General features: G+C 53.1%; 7 protein-coding genes across 7 annotated transcripts; 3 read left to right on the top strand and 4 right to left on the bottom strand.

Annotated features, from left to right (window-relative positions):
• Positions 1-1692: 1692 nt before the first annotated feature.
• PG994_000413 (uncharacterized protein) lies at positions 1693-2991 on the bottom strand (the record flags this gene model as incomplete). The annotated part of the gene is made up of 3 exons (XM_066851822.1): positions 1693-1704; positions 1757-2269; positions 2380-2991. The coding sequence occupies 3 exons, from the start codon at positions 2989-2991 to the stop codon at positions 1693-1695; spliced, it is 1137 nt and encodes a 378-aa protein (XP_066722454.1).
• A 1199-nt stretch (positions 2992-4190) lies between these two features.
• Positions 4191-4841, bottom strand: PG994_000412 (Fructosamine/Ketosamine-3-kinase; the record flags this gene model as incomplete). The annotated part of the gene is made up of 1 exon (XM_066851821.1): positions 4191-4841. One exon carries the CDS (start codon positions 4839-4841, stop codon positions 4191-4193), a length of 651 nt encoding a protein of 216 aa, XP_066722453.1.
• Positions 4842-6191: 1350 nt separating this feature from the next.
• PG994_000411 (uncharacterized protein) lies at positions 6192-11430 on the top strand (the record flags this gene model as incomplete). The annotated part of the gene is made up of 6 exons (XM_066851820.1): positions 6192-6662; positions 6772-7501; positions 7802-8194; positions 8271-9690; positions 9756-10257; positions 10336-11430. The coding sequence occupies 6 exons, from the start codon at positions 6192-6194 to the stop codon at positions 11428-11430; spliced, it is 4611 nt and encodes a 1536-aa protein (XP_066722452.1).
• A 430-nt stretch (positions 11431-11860) lies between these two features.
• On the bottom strand, positions 11861-12991 carry PG994_000410 (C-4 sterol methyl oxidase; the record flags this gene model as incomplete). The annotated part of the gene is made up of 4 exons (XM_066851819.1): positions 11861-12514; positions 12579-12722; positions 12784-12901; positions 12981-12991. The coding sequence occupies 4 exons, from the start codon at positions 12989-12991 to the stop codon at positions 11861-11863; spliced, it is 927 nt and encodes a 308-aa protein (XP_066722451.1).
• Positions 12992-14453: 1462 nt separating this feature from the next.
• On the top strand, positions 14454-16434 carry PG994_000409 (Nuclear control of ATPase protein 2; the record flags this gene model as incomplete). Its single annotated transcript, XM_066851818.1, has 2 exons — positions 14454-15947; positions 15985-16434. The coding sequence occupies 2 exons, from the start codon at positions 14454-14456 to the stop codon at positions 16432-16434; spliced, it is 1944 nt and encodes a 647-aa protein (XP_066722450.1).
• A 935-nt stretch (positions 16435-17369) lies between these two features.
• Positions 17370-18764, bottom strand: PG994_000408 (pterin 4 alpha carbinolamine dehydratase; the record flags this gene model as incomplete). The annotated part of the gene is made up of 3 exons (XM_066851817.1): positions 17370-17528; positions 17972-18034; positions 18594-18764. The coding sequence occupies 3 exons, from the start codon at positions 18762-18764 to the stop codon at positions 17370-17372; spliced, it is 393 nt and encodes a 130-aa protein (XP_066722449.1).
• Positions 18765-19742: 978 nt separating this feature from the next.
• On the top strand, positions 19743-21366 carry PG994_000407 (amidohydrolase; the record flags this gene model as incomplete). Its single annotated transcript, XM_066851816.1, has 3 exons — positions 19743-20159; positions 20249-20699; positions 20900-21366. The coding sequence occupies 3 exons, from the start codon at positions 19743-19745 to the stop codon at positions 21364-21366; spliced, it is 1335 nt and encodes a 444-aa protein (XP_066722448.1).
• Between the last annotated feature and the right edge of the window lie 2808 nt (positions 21367-24174).

Here is a 24174-nt window from a genome sequence, read left to right as displayed (position 1 = left end):
GCTCAAGCACCAATAAGTATCGTGAAACGGGGGCGAAGGCGAAAGAGGCTATCCGAGAGTCGTAGATGGCGTTCTTGGTGTCAGCTCGTGGGTGTTGATGTGGAGATGAAGGGTGGTTCGCGAAACGGTGTAACTCAAGCACGACGAGAATTCAGGGTCGTCGTAGGAGGGTTGCTGCGTTGGATTGGATCGGCTCGTAGCGCTGCGTAGTGTGTGGTAGAGTCGCAAAGGGGACGTGGAGGGATCTTCTCAAAATGTCACTGGGACACCAAAACCGTGCGACGGTGACGGTGCGGCGTTGGACGTAGCGGGTAGTCTCAGTTTGGGTGCAGTTCAATGCGAGGCAGTGCAGTGTCTGTTCAGTTCAATCCGGTTGAGTCGAGGCCAAGGATCCAGAGGTTAATAAGATCAAGTGGCAGCAATGGTTCAGTCCACAGTTGCCTAACTGGATTGGGTGCTAGGTTAGTAACCGTGATGATGATGATACAGTTCGGCTGTTGCGTTGTTGCGGTATAGACTGACTACCTAGGTATGTATCTGGTGAGGTGAGATTGGGTCGGTCAGCAGCAGCTTCTTGGAGTGTTTCGAAGACCCTAGGTAAAGTAGGCACCTGCATAAAGTACAGAGAGTTGTGCAAAGTAATATGGAAGTTAGGTAGACTTGGGGATGGGACTAACCGTCGACAGCAAGTGACAACAAGTGAGCGACTGGATCAAAATGCAGAGGCAGTTTACCGTTCCTTGTTGAGCGTGATGATTCCCTGGTTGACAAGGAGACGCACCGGTTGATAGATAGTGGGAGAATGGATCAAGGCCCGATAGAGTACTAGAGGTGGTTACGTATGTACGCGTAGATACATAAAGCAGGTACTTCAATAGTAGATTGCAGATAGACAGACGTGGCGTGCTGGCATGCCTGGGCTCTGAGCTGCATCAATCGGAACAGTTCTACGGAGTACAGGGGTAAGCAACGTGCTAATGTCAGGCGGGGCCGTCAATATTCTCGACGCAGTCTAGGTGCTTTAGGGGTATAGACTTAGCGGCTTCACTCTCACCGACGCAATGTAACCATTGATCAACATCGGTATGATATGGATCATCTGCCCATCCTTTGCGTGGAAAAATCCTATTGCCTTTGCAACCATACGAAATGGCTTGTTTGATGTAACTCGGGCGTTGGGGCTCAACGCCCGCCGAGTTTAAAGGCTGGCTGGCAGCTGTGCCGCTTGCTTGTTTTTATTGCCCGAAGTAGTTCAATGTTGTTACATACCCCAGGGAAAAGGGGGAAAGGAGGGAAACATATTAGTAAAGGTGCCGGTCATCGTTTCGAAACCTGCACATGCAACTATTCGGTTTACGCTTGTGAGTTTTCTCCTCAACGAGTCTCGTGATTGCAATTTGATATCGTCAAGGTTGCCATTTACTACGCCACTGCCTGCCCCATCGCCTCAGCACCCACACCGCGATTATGCATAGTCCGGCATCTAACAAAGCCATCGTGGTGAAAAACCAGCCCATGCCCAATGCATCCACCAACGGCTGCAACACGGCCACGGCGGCAGCAGAGAGCGCGCACCGGATAATGTTGTTGCTGGCCCCAGCAGTGCTTGGCTTCTGGGGAACATGTCCACCAGAAGCGCACTATATGCCTGATGCAGCACGGTACACTTGGCGCCAATATAGAACTGCAGTATCAGGGGAACCGCTGGGTGGATTTTGTAGTGCACCGTCCATCCAAACGCGATGACTGCACATACGGAAACACCCAAAATGAGCATGGAACCGCGGCTGCGGGCCCTCTCGATGGGAAACTTGGACATGTTGTCGCCCGAGTGCTTATCCACGGGCAGTTCTGCCTGGCGGGCGACAACACGGTAGTTCCAGTCCATCAGGCGGCCGTTGATGAAACCCCCGGCAATGACGCCAAAGCCCCCGGCAAGATAGGTGAGCCCGACGTATATCTCGCGGAAGTCATAACCGGCTGCTCCGTATATTATGGGAATCGAGGTCTGGATCAAGTACCACAGGCTGTAGGGGCTCGCTGCCAGAAAGAGAACAAGGGATATATCCCAATAGAAGATAAGTCGCAACGAAGAGAAGGGGTTCGGGACGATCAACCGACCTCGTCCCATTGGGCTATGGACCTGCGCTTCTGTACTTACAGATGTGCCACCTGTTCCTCCCGTCTTCTCGACGTCATCGGTGCCATGAGCTTTGATAGCATCTTGCGAACGTCCTGCTGATTTCTCATCCTGCCTCGATGCCCAAAGCTGATGCCGAAAAGTTCTCAAGGACGCCCACCACGTCTGCCAAACCCCTTGCGCCGGAACGCTACCGTTGCCCACAATATCCCTGTTCGTCTCCGGGAGGGTCCACCCACCAACAACACAGAGCTGCCCCCGACAATGGCCAGCGCGCGAAAGCACAACTGGAAGTCCTGACCGCCCGCGGCGTACGTGACGCTCCCGCCCAGGACGGGGCCCAGGCAGGGCCCGAGGTTCGCGCTCGCCATCATGGGTCCGAGCATGCTGCCCCTCTCGGCGTGCGTCACGGCGTCGGACACGACGCCGTACGCGATGCTCAAGACCGCGCTGCCGCCGACGCTCTGCAGCGCGCGCAGGGCTGCCAGGGCCGCGAGGCTGCGCCCGCTGAAGCACAGGCCCGCGCTGGCGGCCGCGAAGACGGCGAACGTGCCCAGGAACACGGGCCGCCGGCCCAGGCTGTCCGAGGCGGGCGACCAGAAGGACGGCGCGATGCCCTGGAACACGACGTACAGGGTGACGGTCAGGTTGACCGCCTGGACCGAGGTGGCGTAGTGCGCCGCGAGGAGCGGGATCAGGGGGAAGTAAATGGTGGCGCTCAGAGAGGAGATGAGGCATAGGTAGTCGAGAAGGTAGGTCAGATACCGCTTTCGACTTTGACCCATGGTAGAGTATGGAGTACTACCAGTAACGGCCGATGGTACTGGTTCCTGCTGTGTGGCTGTCGCCATTGTTGCGAATTTAAAAGCCAGTGATCACTCCGCAGTTGGGGAAGTTGTAAATCGAGTGCCGATGTAGGAGTGGTCTATACCGTGCTAGACTTCGCCCGGTCGCTATTAACAACAATGGTGTATTGTGTTCATAGGCTGTGTTTATTGGAGTTGTGCAGCCGTTGATTCTGGTCCAAGGGTCGGTGCTCGTCTGCACAAGTTCCCATCTGGGTCTCGGTCTGCAACATAGGAACTTGGAGGTTGCCTCGCAATGTCGTCAGAGGCTTCCGAACCCCTGCACATGCTTCTTGGCCAACGGCTAATATCACAAGTTGCTTTAACAATGCGTGCAAGAACATATCGTAACATCGCTCTATACTAGTAGAGGGAGAGATATGCTCTTGTAACGAGTTTCGAATTGGGATTAAATTACAAATCACATGTTACGAAGCTGGCGTCTGCCCTTTCCGAAGACTATTTTACTTAACCCAAAAGGTCATATAATTTGTAGACATGCGTTGGAGTACATAATTAAAGGGCTTTCGGATGCAGACTTTGGCAACTGCAAATCCCCAACCTTTTTCATCCGAGATGTAACACAACGTGTAGATTACCTAAATAGTTGAATTTGGTTCCTTCAGTCCAATACACTGGCCAAGTATGCATCAATAGTATATTATCTCCGGGTCCTATTCAGCAACCAACGTAATTCGTTTTCATGTCATATTATTATCATACCAGTCCATGCGTCGGACTCGTTCTATTGCGGATTTCCAAGGCATAGGGGGCTTTTTCAAAAGGGGGTACCTGCCGTATCTGGCATGATGCTCAAATCATGATATCCAACCCAGATTATAGACAAAATTGATATAGCCTTGGTGAGGGTCGAGACATCCCCTACAGACGTTGCAATCTTCTGTCGCCTGATGGAACTACAGCAGCTTCTTCTGGGTGCTCCTTCAGCCACCCTTCGTGGCCTTCCGGGTATTTGTTGACTAGCTCGCGCATTTCCTCGCGGACTCTACGTGACTCTATCAGCAAGGGCAATAGACTAGTCGGGGGGTTTCAGTTGATTTAGCTTACATGTTGCGGAATCGTAGGTTCCCAGGATAATGGGCTGAGCTGTTCAGGTTGAATTTGCTGTGGTCAAGGTTTCAGCTGCTGGAATTTCGCTGGATATTCAGGGGATCGTTAGGTCGCCGCTGTGATACCAAAACTACTTACATGCAGTATAGCAAGTTTCTGTCTTCGAAGTCCTCGGAGGGATCTGTCACGGCTGCATGCTTCAGATACTCTTTAATGTACGGTCTCCCAATATTGTGGCGGATGGGACGCCACGGGGCCAGTTCGTATTCGTTGTGGGCATAGAGAGCTATACCGTCGAATGTGACGGGCAGCCCTGTGCTTGCGTCTACGGCGACGTTACCGTGCCACAGATCCGAGTGCACGAGTCGCGGCACCAGACTCCGCCCCCCGGTCTCCATGGGCCGCAGCAACCGGGGGATCACCTTGGTCATGATGGCCTCGCGCAGGGCCTGCATGTCCTCGTCGACGCCCTGGGACTCCTCCTCGACGGTGAAGGTCGTGTCCATGACCTGGGTGAACAGCTCCTCCCACGTGTCGGACGGCGGGTAGAGCATCGGCAATCGCCCGCCGTAGGTCGGGACCGGGAAGCCGAACTTGCCGTCGGGGGAGACGCCGCGCTTGTGCATCTTGGCGATCATGGAGGAGAAGTCTTCGATGTCGGGCACGTCCTCGACGAGCTCGCGGAACTCGCACAAGTAGAAGAACTTGTCGGGGTCACTGGCGTACTGGCCCGTCCCAATGGGCAGCGGCGTGAGGTCCGGCATCGCCTCACGAAGAGCGCGCATCGAGGCATACTCTCCAGTGAAGAGTTTCTGGGCGTAGTCACCGCACTGGACCTGTTATAGATGTCAGAAAGGGGATTCTTTTGGACTGGTGGACTGGTAGACCCCTTACCTTGATGAAGAATGATTGTTCCTCCCCTCAGGGGTTTCAGTCTCGATCTTTGCTGTTCGGGCCCAGTAGGACGAGCCGGACGGCGTGATACCGATGCCTTTGTTGTCGGGGGGAAGCACTAATTATATGTTAGTGATCGTACGAGCAATGTCAGCCAAGCGGGCTCCCGACTTGATTTCACAGCATCATCGACATAATGGATGACTTCGACTGGAACTAGATTCGGCTTGTTCCAAACCGTCGGGTCTAGAGTCGCGTACTTGTATGTGGTGGTGCTGGAAGTCATGACGATGCCTTAGGAAAACTATCACTTCCAACAGTAGGGAATCAAATTCTTTCAAGTATATTCCCAGCCCGGCCCCTCGCTTTTTAAGTACTCATCGTGGGTTTCACTCCCCCCCCCCCCATGCCAAGACAGCCGCTACAGAGACTATGATGTGGCCATGGGCGCTTGCATGTGCTTACATCTGCATCCTTGCTTTTTGATGCTTAAAAGGTGCACCTTCAGGTTACTCACCCCTTCATTTTGGCTTCCCAAACCCAATCAAATCCTCGAGGCAACCACCCCCTCATTATGGTGCATCTCTCAATCCAACTGAATCTTCGAGACAGCAGTCAGTCCCTCGGGTAGGCGACTGTTCCCATCCGGACAACGGTTGCCCAGCTACTTCGAAGTTCGATCTTATGATATTTTTCAGGTGCCCTTGGCAAGTGATGATTCCAAGAACATGGTCTTCATCCTAGCATGCTTGACTGCATCGTGATAAGCTTCTGGTAAGCCGATACTGCGACAGCCTGATCTGACGGGCACCACCCATGCCCTGCCAGGTTTGGGCTTGGGTGCAATTTGCCTCTGCCTAGACTAGCCGGATCGACAAGCAACCATGTGTAAATACTTGAACCGCCCATTCTCTTTTGCCGTGCCTTGTCGACTTCAGCTTGGTATATTATTCTCAGCCGCACGCGTCCCATGTGTTCCTTCCGAAACGGCGGTCACAGAACACCCGTGGAAGTCATGTCAAACATGAGGATATTCTGCTAGACAATCCAGTCTTGTCACTCAAAGACTCTATTATAGGCAAAGGAAGATCCCAGACTCACTTGTGCGTGGGGGTATTCTCTGCCATCCTGTCCATTTCATTTCGAAGTGCGGGGGGTGTCCTGCCAATTTCGAGTAAGGAACGACTTCTTCGCTTACACCTGGCTGAGCTGGCCCATCGTCAAGAGGGCCACTTCATCTCATGGACGAGAACAATAGTGGCACGACGGTTCCGGCGGCTCGGCAGGCCCACTCGGCAAGTGCTGTAAGTCCTAGGACCTCAGACACTATTGATTCAACCAAGTCCGGTAAATCCGTCCTCGGCATATTTAGAAGGGACACGACATCCTCGGAGCAGAGGGACAAGGACCCTCCCAAGGGTAGCTATGGCCTGACAACATTATACACACCGGCCGTAAATGTTCCCCGGGCTGATATCGTCTTTGTCCACGGCCTCAATGGCGGCTCGCAAAGCACTTGGACGAAAGGAGATGAGTCCAATTTCTGGCCCAAGTTTTGGCTCCCCAGCGATGATGGATTTGCCGACGTGCGAATACACTCATTTGGCTATCACTCTGGTGTCTCGAAACAATCAATACTGCAGATACAGGATTTCGCTAGAAACCTACGGAGTGCCGTTCATGACGCCCCATCAATTATACCAAAGCAAAATGTAGGTTGAAAACACAGTTATATCTCTGGTTCTCGGGTTCTTTTCAGTGCCGCTTTTGAGAGTTCTCGACTACAGGACCAAAATGTACTGATGCTTCCGTGGCTTCTAGGTTCCTCTTATATTCGTCGGTCACAGTATGGGCGGCTTGGTCATCAAAATGGCCTACGTCCTTGGTCATTCCGATCCCGGGTTCAAAGACACCATTGCCAATGTATTTGCCATGTTTTTCCTCGGTGTGCCACATAACGGTGCATCCATTGCGAAGGCTCTCAGCCGGCTGCTTTCTTTCCATGGAGCTCGGCCCTTTGTCAATGAGTTGTTTCCCTCTTCCAGTACGCTCAGTCTACTGAATGAGGAATTCCCGCGCCTGTCCAAGCAACTGCGTCTTTTCTGTTTCTTCGAGACTCGACCGATGCTTGGGAATAGCTTGATAGTAGATCGGGAGGCCGCAGTTTTAGACTACACCAACGAGCGGCGGGTCTACCTGGATGCAAATCATCGTGACGTGACTCGATTCTCCTCCCCGGAAGACCCTTCTTTCCTCATGATCCGCAATGCGATGGCCACGCTCATAAACGACTCGCGCGAAGCAGACACGAGTATTGCCTACCCAAGCGATGCCAACATATCCTCTATGGAAACTGTCGATCCAAGTTTAAGGGAGCGGCTCACCCGATTCCTGGGAGCCCCAAAGATCCCCGAAGATGACCTGACCAGGTTCCAGTCTCTCCGCTTGCAGGGATCTTGCGAATGGCTTCTACGGCGGCCTACATACAAGGACTGGAAAAGCACTCGCCTTTCTGCTAGCACTTTTTGGCTTCGCGGACATCCTGGTGCCGGTAAGAGTGTAATTTCCGGTGCTATGATATCGGACCTGCATGACTACGGCAAGGACTGCTGCTACTTTTTCTTTGGAAAAGGCGACAAGTCTAAGACCTCACTATTAAGTCCTTCCTTCGCTCCATGGTCTGGCAAATGGCTACTATCCACCCTGGAGTCGCACGCATGATTGTCGGGATTGCTGCGAAGTCGGATGAAAGCACGGTAGAGAAGAACGACGCCGGCGTAGTATGGCGAAATCTCTTTCCTCAACGGTGTCCTGAAATATAAATTGCGGCGCCCACAATACTGTGTTATAGACGCGTTAGATGAATCAAACGCAGATGCGGAGCTAATCGCCTTCCTGACAAAAGCCCAGGAATACTGGCTTCTCTATATCTTCGCCACCTCTCGAAACTCGATCGATTCGGCCTCGGGACTTCTGACAAGGGCTATGGACGTTGTCTCCGAAACTGTAACAGAGGAAGACAACTACAGAGACATAGAGCTGCTGTTACAGCATAGGCAAACCCGTTTCCCCGCGCCGACCCCTGAGTTGCGAGCACAGATGGCCCGCCGCGTCCTCATGAAATCTCAGGGCTGTTTCCTCTGGGCCCAGCTTGTCGTCCAAGGGCTGCAGGAGGTCGGAACTACTGCTCAGGCTGAGCATGTCATCGACAATAACTCGTTAGACATGGATGCCATCTACCTCGGTATTTTAGACAGGATATCGACGTCCATGAACCGGGACTCGATCCATGCCATTTTCACCTGGGCTACGTGCTGCAGTCGCCCATTGTCCCTTGAGGAGCTTCAAGCAGCCATCAGTCCATATAAAGGCCGACATAGGCGACATGAAGCGTTTCATCAGCGACTTCTGCGGGGATTTAGTCTTCATCGATAGGCTGGGCAGACTGCAATTAATCCACCTTACCGCAAGAGAGCTGCTTACCCGGGACTCGCTGGATTCTGTATACAGGGTACGAAAAGGTGATGGCCACAGAACACTGGCGCTTGTCTGCATTGGATACCTCGTGGGAGCAGACACCAAGACTTCGAGAGTGTCCAAGGTTCAGATACATGACGATCTCCTGCAAACGCCGTTCGCCGAGTACGCCATAGATAACCTGTTCCATCACCTATCGCAATGCGGGTCTTATGACGACCAATTGATCCTGGCGTTGGCCGGTTTTCTCAAATCTCCAAAAGTGTTGTCCTGGATCGAGCATGTTACAAGGCGTGCCGAAATGGACAAGATTTTCGCTGCAGGAAAGATACTCGGGCATGTAGTGAGGCTGCGTGCCCGCAACACGCCCCCTATTGGACTTCAGCGAGAGCGTGAGACTATAAACAGATGGTCCAGCGATCTACAGCGCGTGGCCACCAAATTTGGCCGACGATTAACCACGACACCATACTCGATCCACCATCTTATCCCGCCCTTGTGCCCTCCAAGTTCGGCGATATATGAACAATTCAGCTCGGTTCGAGGACTTTCTGTTAGTGGTACCAGCAATACAGCTTGGGATGACTGCTTGTCGACCATGTCATTCACCAAAGCCTCCCGGCCTAATATCATCACCACAACATCTGGGACTGTTGCCATTGGTACTTCTAACGGGGTGATTCTATATGATGATACAACTTTTCAAGAAGTTGCAGGGATGCGTTGTGAAGAGCGGATTCTGGCTGCGGCATTCAGCGAGGATGGTAACATGGTCGCTATGGCAGGCCCGAAAAGGGTCCAGATATGGAATAAAGAGGAAAATCTGCCAATGCAGGAAATACCAACCAAAATAGTGTGCTTAGCTCTTGCCTTTGGAGAAGAAGATGGTATATTATGGATCGCCTTGAGAAATAATCAGCTTTTGTGCTGGGAGATTGGCAAGGAGAGACTACGGCCAGGTTACCCGATCAATTGGACTGACGGTCTCGAGTGGAAGTCCGAGTTGTCTGCCAACTCACCCAACCGGGCGGAGTTTTGCATGCATATGAATCTTCTTGCCATCATATACAGGGGAGAGGATCTTGTCTTGTGGCACCTTGAAGAGGAGCTCGTGTTCGATTTCTACGCCAAGGAGTTCGGCTCCCAGCTCAACGCGATCAGTGGCCCTATGGACGGCATACCGGCTGTAATATGGGACGTGGCGTTCAGCGCCTCTCAGGGACGACGCTCCTGGCAGTGGCCTACCATGACGGCGATTTGGTCGTGTTTGACACCGAAGCTGGCTCAGTCATAGACACCCAGGCCGCTTTCCCGCAAATGCTGCGTAGTTCTCCGGACGGTCGGCCGCTGGCTTCTGGAGATTCCCAGGGAAGCATCTCTCTATACGACTTCCCGACGCTGAAGTTCCTCTACAAGATCCAGTTCGAGGCGGATGCCCTGAAGATCCGAGCCCTGGCCTTCACGCTGGACAATCTGCGGCTCATCGAGATCCGCGGTGGCCAGTGCCGGGTCTGGGAGCCTTCCATCCTGTTGCGCCAGGATGCCGACGACGGCGGTAGCGACATAAGCATGACGACCGCGCCTCTGGAGGTCGAGTACCAGCCGACGAGGGCTCTCGACATTACCGCCATGGCCATCGTCCACTCCGCCCCGCCCGTGTTCTGTGGGAAGGAGGACGGAACCGTCCACATATACGGCATTTCCTTCGTGCCAAAGCAGCATGAGCTCTTTGTACAGACGCGGTCTTGTCCCATCATCTTACTGCACTACGACTTTACGAACAACTTACTGACTTGCCGTGATGCCGCCACGCGCATGACGACACGAAAGGTGTCTAGAGGCCCCTGAAACACCTGGTCCGTGTCTGAAGTGTTGCTGGAGACACGTCCGGGTACAAAAGTGGAACAGATTGCCTGCTCTGGGACGCATGGGCGAGTCTTGATATCTACCGGTGACCATAACACTCTCTGGGACATTGGAAGCGGAGGCGTGGACGGCGGAGGGCAGGAGAGGACGCCCCCGTCCGAGTACCTCGAGCGCAGCGACGGGTCAACGCGGCCAAGCTGGGTGCAGCACGCCAATGCTGACACGCTGATCCGCGTAATGGACTTCGGGGCCAACATCTACTCCTGGTCGGACCTCCGCCTCGTCCGTACCGTGTCGTTCGCGGCGCTGGATCCCCCGATGACCGACTCGGTCATCCAGCTCCAGCATAACCGCTTCTTCGCCACCATATCGGCGGACGACTCGTCTAGTAACAGTAGTAGCCTCAACAAAAACAAACGCTCCGCCATACACGTATGGGACATGACGATGTTTGAAGCACCGCACACTAGCGCACCCGAACAGAGCAGCAGCGGTAGTCAGAAGTCTCCAGGGGCAGAGATAAAACCGGCGATCGATCTCGGGACCCTCTCTACGGTCGTCGAGCAAGCCATCGGGGTGGCCAACGGCCGGTTCGTCTTCCTGGACCGGGACTACTGGATCTGCAGCGTCGACCTGACCACGGCGCCCGTCACGTGGAACAGAAACTTCGGCACCGCTGGCTCCGCGCCCGGGGGCTTAGAACGCCGATTTAGCGAGGGGGGTGGCGGGGGAGGCGCAGGAGGCGGAGGCGGGATGCCGATCGGCCCGAACGCCGTTGTTCGGCACTTCTTCGTGCCGTACGAGTGGATCAGCATGGTCAGCAAGGTGCAGGCGGGCATGGGCAGCCGGCGCGAGATCATCTTCGTGAACCGGTCTGAGTTGGCCATCGTCAAGAAGGGCTTGGACGTTTGTGAGCAGGGGCCGTTCAAGCCCTCGCGAATCGCCGAAGGGGGTTCGGTGGCGGCTGGTCGTGGTATGCCCGTCAGACCTGGAGGAGCGATGATGTCAGGAGGGAAGTGGAATCGAGAAAGGTATTCAGTGAGGCGATGCGGGCCGCGTGTTACACGTACCCGCCAGCTACCGCATCATACCATGAGCAGCTGGATGAAGTGTGGTGGGGGAGCTAATGACATCTAATAGAAGCATGTATAAGTCAAAGATGCAGCAAACACTTTACCCATCACATAGTTACCGGGGATTTAGATATTGTCATTATTAACTCATTATTTGTATTGTAGGGTATACGTTCATACCCAGGATTAAAAGTGTGTACAACCTAGATCAGGCCCCCTTTCTCAGAATTATGTACAGGTTTTCAAAAGCGAACGGCAGGGGGGCCCTCCAGTACGCCCTCCCTAATGGCAGTAATGCTCATTTGGTGCAACACGGACGCCTCATATGACGCCGCGATTCTAGGACCATTCTAATGCGAATAAATGCCCAGCCACGAGAAAAAACGATTGTGGCGCTGGGTTCTCTTTTTCCGTAAATCATGAACGGGAGTTCTTTCCTAGGGGGTATTATTCCTCGGCCAGACTCTAGTGAAGGGAAGCACAAGCCCAGTGATCTACTGGGCCTTCTTCGCCTTCAAAGCCGCCATCTTCCTCTCACGGCGGCGCTTGGCAGCCTCGGGACCAGACTCGGTGTCGAGCATGTAGTCCCACCAGCGGAAGCTGGAGGCGTAGTTGCCGATGAAGCGCTCGTGGTGGATGTCGTGGTGCTCGGCGCCGGCCCAGAAGGGCAGGAAGTGTCGCAAGCTCCAGGGGAAATCGTAGCCACTGTGGGAGTCGATAGCCTGGAAAAGGCGGCCAACAATCCACACGTACATGGTGAACAGGTGCAGGTCACCAGTCAAAGAGACCCAGAGAATGGGGGAGCCGACACTCCCAAGGGCGAGGAGCATGACCTCGAGGGGCGAGGCGTATTCAGCAGCCAGACCGAAGGGAGCGGAGTAGGTGTGGTGCAGCTTGTGGATGTTCTTGTACAGAGGACCATGATGCAGGGCGCGGTGGAGCCAGTAGTGCCATGTGTCCTCCATAACGAAGAAGATGGCGATGTGCATGGCCATCTTCCAGAGAGGGGGGAAGGGCACGCCGTAGTCCATGCCGAAGTAGGTCGCAATGGGGTGGAAAAGCCAGATCTGGGGCAGCTCGACGGTGAAGTGGCTCAGGAGGACCAAGCTGGCGCACTCCCACTGTTCCTTCATGGTAGGGATTTTTTGCTGTAGGCTATGTCAGTCTCGATTTCGTAGTATCAAGGTGGAAGGTGGGTTCGGGTGAGCGTACGTTCTGGATCTTGTATTTGTTCAGGAAGGGCATTCGGTCGATTATCATCCACGGGATGCAGCGGCCAAAGTAGAAGACCTCATGCATGACGAAACTCATGATACCGGTGGCCAGGGTATCGTTCTGCATCCACAGATACCAGGCCTAAAGATCGATCAGTACTGGTGGTGTAGGTAAAGTTGGGTTGCCGTCGACAAAAACATACCGCCCAGGCGCGCTCAATGACATTGAGCTGAATGTTCTGCTTGGTGACTTCTTCGAAGACGCCGAGATAGGTATCGGGTTGGCTGAGAGCCCCCGTGAGACCCGTGAGGGTGGCGTTGCTGTTCAAAGTTACAGGTTAGCATGCTAAAGTAAAAGTAGGCGCTCGAGGGTGGCCAAGGGGGCTTCGCGGGAACATACATAGCTGCCATGGCGCGTGGGTTGAACGGGCACTACAATGTGGCGGTAGTCCAAGAGGAATTGAATGTGCGGCCGAGCCAGCTGTGTAGGAGTGAGTCTGTCAAAAGTGAACAGAAGGGCTGCAGACACAACAGCCTTATATGAGGCAAAGGATGGAGAAGGAGGAAAAAAGGGATCAGAAACGGATAGTGAAGATCCCGTCTCGAATGATGCTTTAAAGGGACCCCGGGAGAGGCGACAACAGAAACTGGAGATTTCCCACATGAAAAAGGGTCAATTTCCAGGGACCGGGCCTATCAGAAGGCCTTGCTCATCTGCAAACCGTTAACGAAAGCTCAATGTTTCCCCTGGGCTCGATCCACCAACAATTGGCAAGTAATTTTAGCCACATTTGCGGCGCACATACGGAGCTCTCGTATTCGGGTTGGGATGCGACTAGCCTGTTTCGCCTGCTTCGCGAACGATGCAGTGTCCTGAAAGAAGCATGCCAGGCCCAAAACGGTCTAGCGTTCTCGATCTAAGGTGTGGCTAGTGCGGGAGCCCAGGAACAAAGATCAGGCGATCTACTGATTAGGTGCTTATTACTCTATTGCCCCGTGTGGCCGTGCCGTGCTTTGTTGATGGGATTTTCCAGTTGATGGATGGGGATACCTATCACCTATCGGCCAACAAACACCACCCGCTAGGCCAACTAGCGCAGTAGATAGACTCTAACCCAGTCCTGACCAGACTGACCACTGAACGACCTGCACCTGCCGAACAATTGGGCTCTGGAAAGCTGTCACTCCCCGTCACTCGCCGACCACCCGGCCCCGCGTGAGTTGTTGTCTCTTCCTGCCTGCAGTGCGTGCAATCAATCAAATTGACGGATGTTTGGCTGCGGGTTAGGCATTTCTGGCCGACGTGCAGCTTAGTCCGGCACAACACTCGATATTTTTCTTCTTCTTTACTTTCCCTACCACTTTACCGAATTGTGAGGAGCTTTCTGTCTCCTTCTGCTGAAGCTTTGATGACCTCATCTCAGTCTTGAAGCCCCAAGCTCCCGCTTTCATCTAAGGTGCATGTAGCCTTCTTCTACAGTTACAAAAATACTTGCTTGCTGAATTTGCATGCTTCTCCAATTTCTTCATCTTGCTCATTAACCAAACATTCGACATCGACAGTTTGCGGCGATGCGTGCCGTCGTCAACCGGCTCCAATTCGTCCAGGCCCACTTAAACCTTCAGACCATCATCAGTCCATGATCAGAATTATTAGCACCTGCTTCGTCCAGCTTTACCGCTACTCAGGACGACCTAGCAGCCAGGTCACCTTAACCTTGTGATCCAATATATACAGTACTGGGGTTACTGTTGTCTACTACGACATACGTATGCACGAGGCTTGGTCTCTTACGCAACCCCGGACCATTTTGCTGATTGGGCTGTCCACAACCCTGGGACTCGTTCGGGCTGTCAGACAGGGATCGGTACCATGACGGTGGTATCCGATCAGGTCCGACGGCTGGATGCACAACTAGACCGCATCCCCTTCAGCGGTGCCGCCGAGTTCACTGCAACACATCATGCTTCTGCCGAGCCATCCCGTGTCAAGGACCTCGTCCGCATTATCAAATTTCTTTCTACGTCCGCCAACGCCTCTACGGCCGCGCAGCCAATCCTGCCAACATGGCAGGTCACATCTCTCTTAACTCAGTCGCAGCTCCTGTCTGAGCCCAGCGACGAGATAACCCAGTATGAGACTGATCTGGAATGGCTTCTCGTCAGTAAAGCTACCGTGCAGACTTATGGTATCATCATGAGGACACTACTCGACCAAATTGTACCGCTCAGCGACCACATTTGGTACTGGGACACGGTTCTTTCTTCCCCAGCAAGTAGTAGTGTGTACATGGTCCAAACCTCTCCCATGCGACTGTGGGGTTGGTCCCAGGAAATATATCAAGATAGCAAGGCCCGTTTGCGTCGTAATTCGGGCCAAGTGACTGGGCTGTTCGCCGAGGAACATGAGAGTACTTGGGGCAGCTATTTGTCGCAGAACTGGCAACGATTCTATGGTATCGTCCGAGAGAGCATCCGGGAAAGGTCGCTCGCGGACATCCAGCGCCGAGCTAAATCTCCCTTTACTCTCTGTCAGGAAGAGGCACGGCAGAGACAGTCTAGGCTCAAGAAGCTTCGTGAGATGACTGCAAGCGGCCTCGGTGTTCTCATTGACGAAGGCCTTGCTTTTGGAGGCAATGGCAGTGATGATGGCAAGAGCGACATCATCATGTCGAATAGCCAGGAATGGAAAGGTGTCGTCGAGCGCAGCGTGGCTTTGATGGATATGGTACTTAAGGATGTTCTTAACCTGGACTCGGGCGTGGCCGACTTCGAAGACAGGGTGTTTGCCGGCGTCGACGAAGACCCCGAGCTCTCCATACAGGTGGAGGGCGATGACAGCAACAGACCTGCCGTGGTTGCAAAGCGACTTCACTATATGTTGGAAGAGCAACTTCCGGTTCACCTTAAAGCAACTCAAATTTTGGTTCGTACTCACGGTCGGCCGTCCCGATGGGTGAGATACTGGCTTCCTGCTACCGTTCTGCTCTTTTCATCAAGCACAGTCCTTCGCATTCTCTTCAACCGCCAGAAAGAAATTCTGGACTGGGTGGCGGATCTTGGAGCGACTGTCAAAGACTTCTGGTTTAACTGGATTGTTGAACCGACGCGAAAAGTGATTGGTACCATTCGCCACGATTCCAACAGTGACATCGCCATAATGAGTCGGGATAGCCTCAAGTCAGATAGAGATAGCCTGGAACGCATGGTAGTTGACTTCGCTTTGGACAGACCCACCTCGGCAACCGGCGCATCCTCCCTCTCCGAGTCTCAGGTGGCAGACATCAGGGCCAAGGTTCAACAAGGAGACCTGACGCCAGTGCTTCGTGCATACGAGAAGGACTTGCGCACGCCTCTAATGGGCGCAGTGCGGGGGAGATCTGGTACGGACTCTGCTCATTCAGGTGCAAAAGACGAAGGTTGATGTCGAGGTTGCCATGACGGGTATCGACACTCTCCTGCGAAGCCAAGAATTGGTCTTTGGTTTCGTCGGCTTGACCCCTGGCATCCTTGTTTCCATTGCTGTATTCCAGTATATGCACAATGTTTTCTCGGGAGGCTTCCGCAAAGACAGACATGTCGACAGATGTGTGTGGGTGTTGCGCGACATTGACAGAATCCTTACCGAGGCCACCCCTTCGCCCAACAACCTCCTCTCGTACAAAGACCATGGATTGCTAGTCTGCGAGCTCCACGTTCTGCGACGATTGGCCTTTGACCTCCTCCCCACCGATGCGTACAAGCAGAGATTCCTGGAAGACTTGGAGGAGCTGGGCAATAACCTCAAGGGAATCCGCTCGCAGCTGAGGGCGCTGGACCGTGTCCGATGGGTCTACTCTAAGTGGCTTCTGTAACAACAAATATACTAACGCAGCCGCAACGATATTGCCACGATAGGATGAGCCATGATTACTTACGCGCTTAACGGTCTATATGACATAAAGAGTTTTTGGTTGTTCAATACCCTACGGACTATGGATATGTCCGAAGGCACCCGGTCATAGCAATAACAATCAAATTACTTCTCATCGAGTTCTTTCGAGCTGGCTGTGGTTGTGACAAGTGCGTGACATAGATCTCGATGATTTTCGTGGTACAGACTGCCCGCCGTTTGTGCATAGTGCAGCCCATCTAGACACTTCTAGGATAGTGCGGCAATTCTATGCCGTGTCCGTCATCCCAACATGCGCAGAATATTGAGCTTGGCCTTAGATTGGCTTGCATTTGTGTGCCTTCGTCTACACCCGTTCGTAGTCACCATTACACAGTCCATATATATAAAAGCCAGAGTGCTCTACGATTTAGTTCTCTTCTCGGGGCCGAGGAGTGGTGCAAACGACAAGTATCGTACATGTCTGTATGCAACTCATTTTGTATCTTTTACGTCGTCACGCGAAGCACGTAAAAGGGGCAGACAGTTTATTCTGTTATCCATTCTCTTGGCGAAAGCATGGCTTGCGTTAGATAGGTAGCTGTAGCTAGCTAGTCAGGCAGGATAGACACGAATAGCAAGCTTCCGGGTCCTGCTTACTTTCATACAGACCATAAGGTGTCTGATACGATCAGGGCCAGGGCTTTCACCCATTCGCGTTTCCTGGCTGCCTGGACGCAAACGCAACAACGCAAAGGGCACTCTCTATTTGTCATTGTACTGTACACCATTTCTGAAATTTTGCCCTGTAAGGGTACACCCCTGCCGAAGTCTTGCTAGCCCCTGACTGGGGGACTTGTGGTTTGGGTGTGCAACATTCAGCGCCGGCTCCAGATGCCACGGTATCTGCCAGATTCCTCATTGCGCAGCTCTGGTCGCCGCCCCCTTGCTGCTGTTCCTCAACAATCTCCCCAAATCCCGGGCCAGGCCGTCACAGATGGCTGCAAGCTCGACGTCCTTCGTTGAAAGCCCCTTTGGACTGTGGGTGGTCCAGCGGATAAAGGTCACGTTGTATACCTGTGCATCAGTTATGTAGTATGTCAGCTGCTTGCTTTCTGCATATAGAGTGAGGTTGCATCAAAGCCTGTGGAGGGTATAAGAGGTGCAATTTATCGGAGCTGCTGGTGAGGCAGGGGCTTTTTGAAGTTGGGAGAAAAAAAAGTACGAATGCCTCGAATCGTATAATTTGCTTCAAAGGCTCGACTGGCAACATGGTGGTGTGCGGCTATCAAAACAGTAATGTGCTCCCCGTGTACACCTAACTGCCGCCATATTGAATATATGCAAGACGAAGCGAGTCAAGGAACTCATCCAGCCAGGGTGCCCATAATGAGTAAGCAACCGCATTTAGGATGCCGACTCCCCTTCTCTTCCTTGTATTTGCCAGGGCAGTATGAAATTCACCGGGATTATGCTTGGTGAAGTGCAGAGAGACCCCGTGCGATAGGCTAGGAACTTACATTTGACCATTCCGGGTGATGGTTCTTCAACTTGCATTGCAACGATACGGCGGTCATGAAATCCTACCATCGTACCGGATTAGTCAGGACCTGTCGAAGTTTGTAATTACATCGTGAAATAGCAGCCTGGGGACTAATTTAGGTGTCATGCGTCGCAGTGGCGCGCTTCTGTCATGAGATAGCAGAATCTTGCTAGCATGTCCGCTTGCATCGCGGCACTGATGAAGCCCCCTTGGTGGGCTCAACCCACGTAGATCACTGAGTCTTGACAAGCCGGCAAGGTGCGTTAATTAGAAAGCCGCGTTGCGATCTCCATGCCATCGAACGCAGGAGATAGACTATTGGGCTGAGTAAGGGACATCATGCACCGGCGGTGGTATGTCCCCGCCTCCCGATAGGAGGGGATCCGCAATTTGCTTGAGCCGCATCAACGACGAACGCATATCCAACGGATAACTTGACAGCTCTGTCGCCCCTAAAGCCCAGGCGTGTCTTGATGCGCGGCAAATGCTACTTCCCAGAAAGGTAGTCCAAAGTATATACCCCCGTTTCTCCCTCTCAGGACTGGAAGCCTGTATTCACCGCTTGCTTGGGCAACGAACATGGGGCAAACCGCACTTACCCAAGTCTTCGCAAACGTTTTGAACTTGAAACTACGTTCGAGTCCTTCTCCAGAGCTGATCAAGTTCCACCGACGTCCCGTCGCGGCCAGCAGTGACTGGAGTTTTGGCCTTAGAGTCGCCTCATCAGAGTCTGCCGAGAACTTGACTTGGGTGGTGGCGGCGGTAGACATTGCCGTACGAGGCACCTGAGAGAACGCCCGCACTCGGGGCTCGGAGTACTGTAAGTGATGTCTTGAGAGTGTTACTCGGGGTACCGAACGCGGCCGGTGTACTGATGATATAGATCTTATGCTTGTTCTCGCAAGGGAGTGGGCGTAGCGGAGCCACGCTGGCGAGCTGTGCATTGGACAATGAGAAACGAGAAGTGATCAAACGGTTACGATGGTAAGCTGTCGAATAAACGTTCAGCTCCGGTTGGCAAGACGGAGGAAGGCGATGTACATGTATTGAAAGTGGGTGTAGCTTGAGTTGTGATGTTCCCAAGAGCCTTCATCAATGAACTCGAAGCTCGGGGCGCTAGGGCCATCATCAGTGCAAAACAACCTAACCTAACCTAACCCAGGCAGGGGCGTGGGTGCAGAATAAGCGGCCCCGTCCGCTCCAAGTCATCAGCTTTGTCTGCAAGGTACATAAAATACCAGTGCTTTCCTTTCATCCCCCAATTAAAACACATGGGAATTCTACCTGGCAACTTGTAATCAGCCATGTTTTTTCTGTCATATTGGCACCTCCGGAGGCCATTCAAGAGTCAGCAATTGTTTGCTACTATAAGACGCCCGATGGTATAGGTTGTAATGCGGGGGTAAGTAATGTGCGTACAACATGGCAGCCATGCGTGCATGTATTTGATGCGGGCTAGGTAGCAACAGGAAGGTGAGCCAACTATCACCCGTCTCGTCTTCCAAGCGTATGCGCGAGGCTCATATCTCTCAGCAGCGTGCAGAGGAGGGTGCGGAGGGGTAATTTGAAGTCGCATATTCTTCAGCATATCAGGACCCGTCCATTAGATGGTAATTATAACCATTGCTGAATAAAGGAGTCACCAGGTATCGTCGCCGCATAACTGGGCTTGATATCAACTCGCAAACTTCAGCCTTTTGGTGCACTACTACGTTCATTGCAACTCTGTGAAGATCACCCCATTCACCATGCGTGTGCCTCACTATACGGCACCGACAGATTGCGTCAATGGCGTAGAGGAGCATTCCGGGACTACTAGCGCCACCACTTGCTTCGGCATCAGGAGCGACCTCTTGATCCCAGGTCGTGGGCAGCCTATCAAGAATGGCGCTGTGGTGGTCGACGACGCCACGATCGAGTGGGTGGGAGAGTTCTCCAACCGCCCGGCCAAGTACGATGCCGTCAAGTTCCACCACGTCAAAGTACTGATGCCAGGGCTATGGGATTGCCACGTCCATTTTGGGGGGCATGGCCTAGCTTTCAGTACTTTAAATGCTAGCAGCTCGTTCTTACCAGGCGCACCGACCTTGGCCGGCGCTGTCACGGTGGCCGATCTACGTCGCACCCTTGATGCAGGATTCACCTCTGTTCGGGAGTTGATGGGGGTGGGTGGCACATTTCCTCTTTCCATACCTAACCCACCTACAATTTGGTACAAGTGGGTGGAGAAACTGACACCATATCAAAAACAAAGTATGCAGGATATTTGTGGCCGGGCATCCGAGACGGATATCTGGTCGGCCCCAATGTGTATTCATCATTGGCGGCCCTGTCAATCACAGGCGGCCACGGCGATGATCACGAGTTGCCCCTCTGCGCGGTCAAGCAGTTCGGCGAGGCAGGAGGCGCTTCCTACCTGTGCGACGGCGTAGACGAGTGCGTCAAGGCCGTGCGCACTACGGTACGCAGAGGAGCGCGGTGTATCAAGGTCTGCTCCTCGGGAGGCGTGCTTAGTCTTGATGACGACCCTGAGGACCGCCAGTTCTCGGATGATGAGCTCAAGGCCATCGTCGACGAGACGGAGCGCTCAGGCCGTGCCGTTGCTGCCCATGCCATCGGGAAAGCCGGGATTATGGCAGCGCTCAGAGCCGGTATCAAGAGCATCGAACACGGGTGTTACTTGGACGAGGAGGTTGCGGCACTTAGTACGTGGTGGAGTTTGCGTTTCTGTTCCCCAGTCTCCGGAAGCAGAGCCGGCGTGATCACATCCCATATCCTCCGAAGGAGTCCCGGCCAAGGTTCCATCTGGCGTCTATTGCATGTCCCTGTACCTTTTTGTTTTTTTTTCATCTTATTTTGATCAATAGGCATCTCGTTGAACTAATGCTGACCCTTGGCTTTGCAGTGAAAGAGAAGAGGGCAACCCTCGTTGCAACCCGACACATCCAAGAGAGCTTACTGCTTGACCCCAGTGGGTTCCCCGAGCAGATTGTCAAGAAAATCAAGAAGATTGTTCCCTTAACCAGGAAGAATTACGATCTGGCCATACAGCAAGGCGTCAAGATAGCTCTCGGCACAGACACCTGGAACAGCAACCCAAAGCACCGTGTCGCCCACGGCAAGAACGCTATGGAACTTACATATGCAGTCGAGGCGGGAATGACCCCGCTAGAGGCAATTGCAGCCATGACTGCCAACGCTCCGGAGGTCCTGGGCAGACTGGCGCCCAAGAGCGGTCAGTTGAAAGCTGGATATGATGCAGATCTGATAGGCGTGGCAGGGAATCCACTGGATGACCTCGCTTTCCTCACAGACCCGAACAACGTTACACACGTTTGGAAGGGTGGGAAACCGTATAAGTCGCCAGCGTAAATATGGCGTGTATGTATGCAATAACACTGCGCAGTATCGGGAGCAGAGAGGCGAGGAGAGGAGAGAAGGGGGGTTGGGTAGGGGTTCCACAAGTCTCTCAACCGTCCTCCGTTTAATCACCCTTGTCCTACGCTCATGCATAGTAAGCAGTAATGCACGTTCGAGATGTGCTACAATATAAACTACCACGTCGGCAATCCCAACTGCTGGCCAGCTTCTACTTCGAGTATGTAATGTACATACGGTGTGGTTACATAAGCCAGATGGTCCCATCTTCCCTCCGGACTCGCGTTCTGCTGCGTCTTATGGCCGAGACGGGATGGTGCAACCTAATTGTCCACACGCAAGCGAGAGCGACGAGCAACTGGAAGATTGCGTATCCCCGCGGCCAGTGCGGATCCCTTCTCGAAACGGTAATGTTTCTCTTATCGGCGGAAGTGTGTCTTGATCATCTACTTGTGCGACTCCTGAAGCCACTTGGCTCCGAGAGGTTTTTTTTGGTGGCTGTTACGCAGTTCTGTATAGAGTTGCTTTCTCATATATTACTCATAGGCTGGTCACCTTTGGGCATGAGTGATGAGCGCAGTACTGATGAGTGATCGCAACCTGGCTCTTAACCTAGCCGTCATATGGCTGGCTTTAAGACGTTGCATCAGCAGCGCCTCACGACACGACACGAGTTTCCCTAAACAGCAAACACAGCAAGTACTTTTCATAACGGCAAGGACGAGACCGAGGCTTCCTTCGGGATATTGGCTTTCCTAATGGGCACACGTGATTCTTCCGGTTGATCTGCAAGCAAGCCGTACTGTGCGGCCCCTCTCGTCTAATAACTGGGCTGGGACCCCAGTGTAGGCAGAACTATGTGCCGCAAGTGGATTGTGGGTTTGTGATGTATCGTGCGTGCGTGCGTGCTGGCTGGCTGTGGGCTCGTTCGCCCTGGGAAAACTCAGAGGAGATGGGATCTTTTCTCTCCTGTTCAAGGGCAAGGGATCTCTCGGCCGATATTGTGCGCTAGGCTCCTATCACATACCCGTGCAACACGCTTCATGGTCTCACAAGAGAGTAATCTATCCTGCTCGCCTCGTTCTGTGACTCGGCAGGATGGTGGGTGGGTTTCGGGAGTGGGAGGTTTGGTGGTAAGATTACTAATAGCAAGAGTTAAGGCATGGATGACCTGATCGGTCTCGGTTGTCGCTGATGAGCGTGCATCTACCAGTAAACTGGCTCCTGTAAACACCCAGTGGGTACGAGGATTATTATGTAAGTCCTGCTTCTAACTACATAACCAACCGCCAGTGTGCTGAAACGGTCTGCAAGCATTAAGCAGCCTCATCATCTAGGAGGATGCTCATACCTGTAAAATAAGTGTAGAGTAATATTAGGTAGACTGACGAGAGAGAATCGACGGACGAGTAACTAGATTCGGGTGTGTTGTCGAGTAGCACCTTCCAAATCCCAAGGGGTCCGGACTCTCCTTGCAGCTGGAAAGTCCGGCACGGCATCGTGTGCCAAGAGACTGGGTTCATATCTCAAGCTCTCGAATCACGTGTGGTGTGATTGATGACCAAAGCAGCAGGGATCAGGACGGCGGGACGGGTTGATTGGTTCATCGTGCGATGCAGCCAATCCGCTCTCCCGTAGGAAAATGCCACATTCGTATGCAAGCCATGCCGATGTGTACTTTGAAGCTGACGAGTGTAGCACAAGAGATTGGTGAGTGTGGGTGGGAACCTACTTTGTCAGCGGTCCCCGACGTCACCCATTCACTCACCTCTGCGACTGGAGACTGTGCTAATAGGAACACGGTTCCGAGATGCATCCACACACACCCACAGCTCGGGAATGTCTCGTGCAATTTCGACGTGAATTCGGAGTTGGACCGCCCCTGCTGCTGCTGCTGCATCGCGCTGGCACGTATTTGTAGCAGCAAAATCTGCTGTACGCTCCGGAGTCACCACTATGCACTTGAGTGGCGCATTGCACTCTGTTTTTCTCCCTTCATTTCTTCTCCCCTCTCTCCGTTTCTAACGCCCGGGACTTCAGACAGAAGCTCCAAGGCTTGTACATATCAGCTATTGCGCGGAAGGGATGAATGCTGAGGACCGATCCATAGTGCGCTGACTAATAAAGCAGAACGAATACGGCGTTTATGTCCTCGGCAACGCTGTTTACAGCACGGCGCGCTATGTGCGTTGGTTTATAGGCAGTGTATCTAGCGCAGCGGGCTGACAATGCAAAGGGATGGTGTGGGATGTGTGCGTTATTGTCCCATTGGCCCAGCCCAGCCCAGGCTAGACGAGAAACTAGGAAATTAGTAATACCTACGATTAAGGAAACAATTCCGAAATCAATCACCTGCGAGGCCTGCAAGATGGATGCGAGGAGGACGAAGAGAGGGATCGGGGCACGGAGTACGTACATACCCTGCCATGCCATACCGGTGCTGCGCGCTTCCTTCTGCCGTCACTGTCGTCGTTGCGTAATCTTCTCGCGAACTTTGTCTTCACTGAAAAGACCAAACAGAGAAAACCCCCCATCTCCGATGCTGTCGAATCAAGGGTTTAGAGTTTCCTTATGTAACTCGTGGGGAGTTGGGGACCAGAATAAACTGGGAACAAGTTTCAGAAGAAGCACCGTCGATGGAATGAGGCGGCTCTGGTGAGCTTACCTCATAACACCTCATCGACTCTGGGCAGGTATTCCTATCGTACCACCCTGGGAAAGAGGCGCTGGGGGGTACATATGCCGATAAATAAGTACTGTAAATCTGTAGATAGCACAACTACCCGAAAGCATAACAAAGAA

The sequence above is a fragment of the Apiospora phragmitis genome (genome assembly GCF_038363925.1).
Source record: "Apiospora phragmitis strain CBS 135458 chromosome Unknown utg000001l:1.0-2902119.0:1.0-2906034.0, whole genome shotgun sequence".
Classification (NCBI taxonomy): domain Eukaryota; kingdom Fungi; phylum Ascomycota; class Sordariomycetes; order Amphisphaeriales; family Apiosporaceae; genus Apiospora; species Apiospora phragmitis.
The sequence above is the reverse complement of the archived record's forward strand: the minus strand, read 5'-3'. Positions and strand labels throughout refer to the sequence as shown.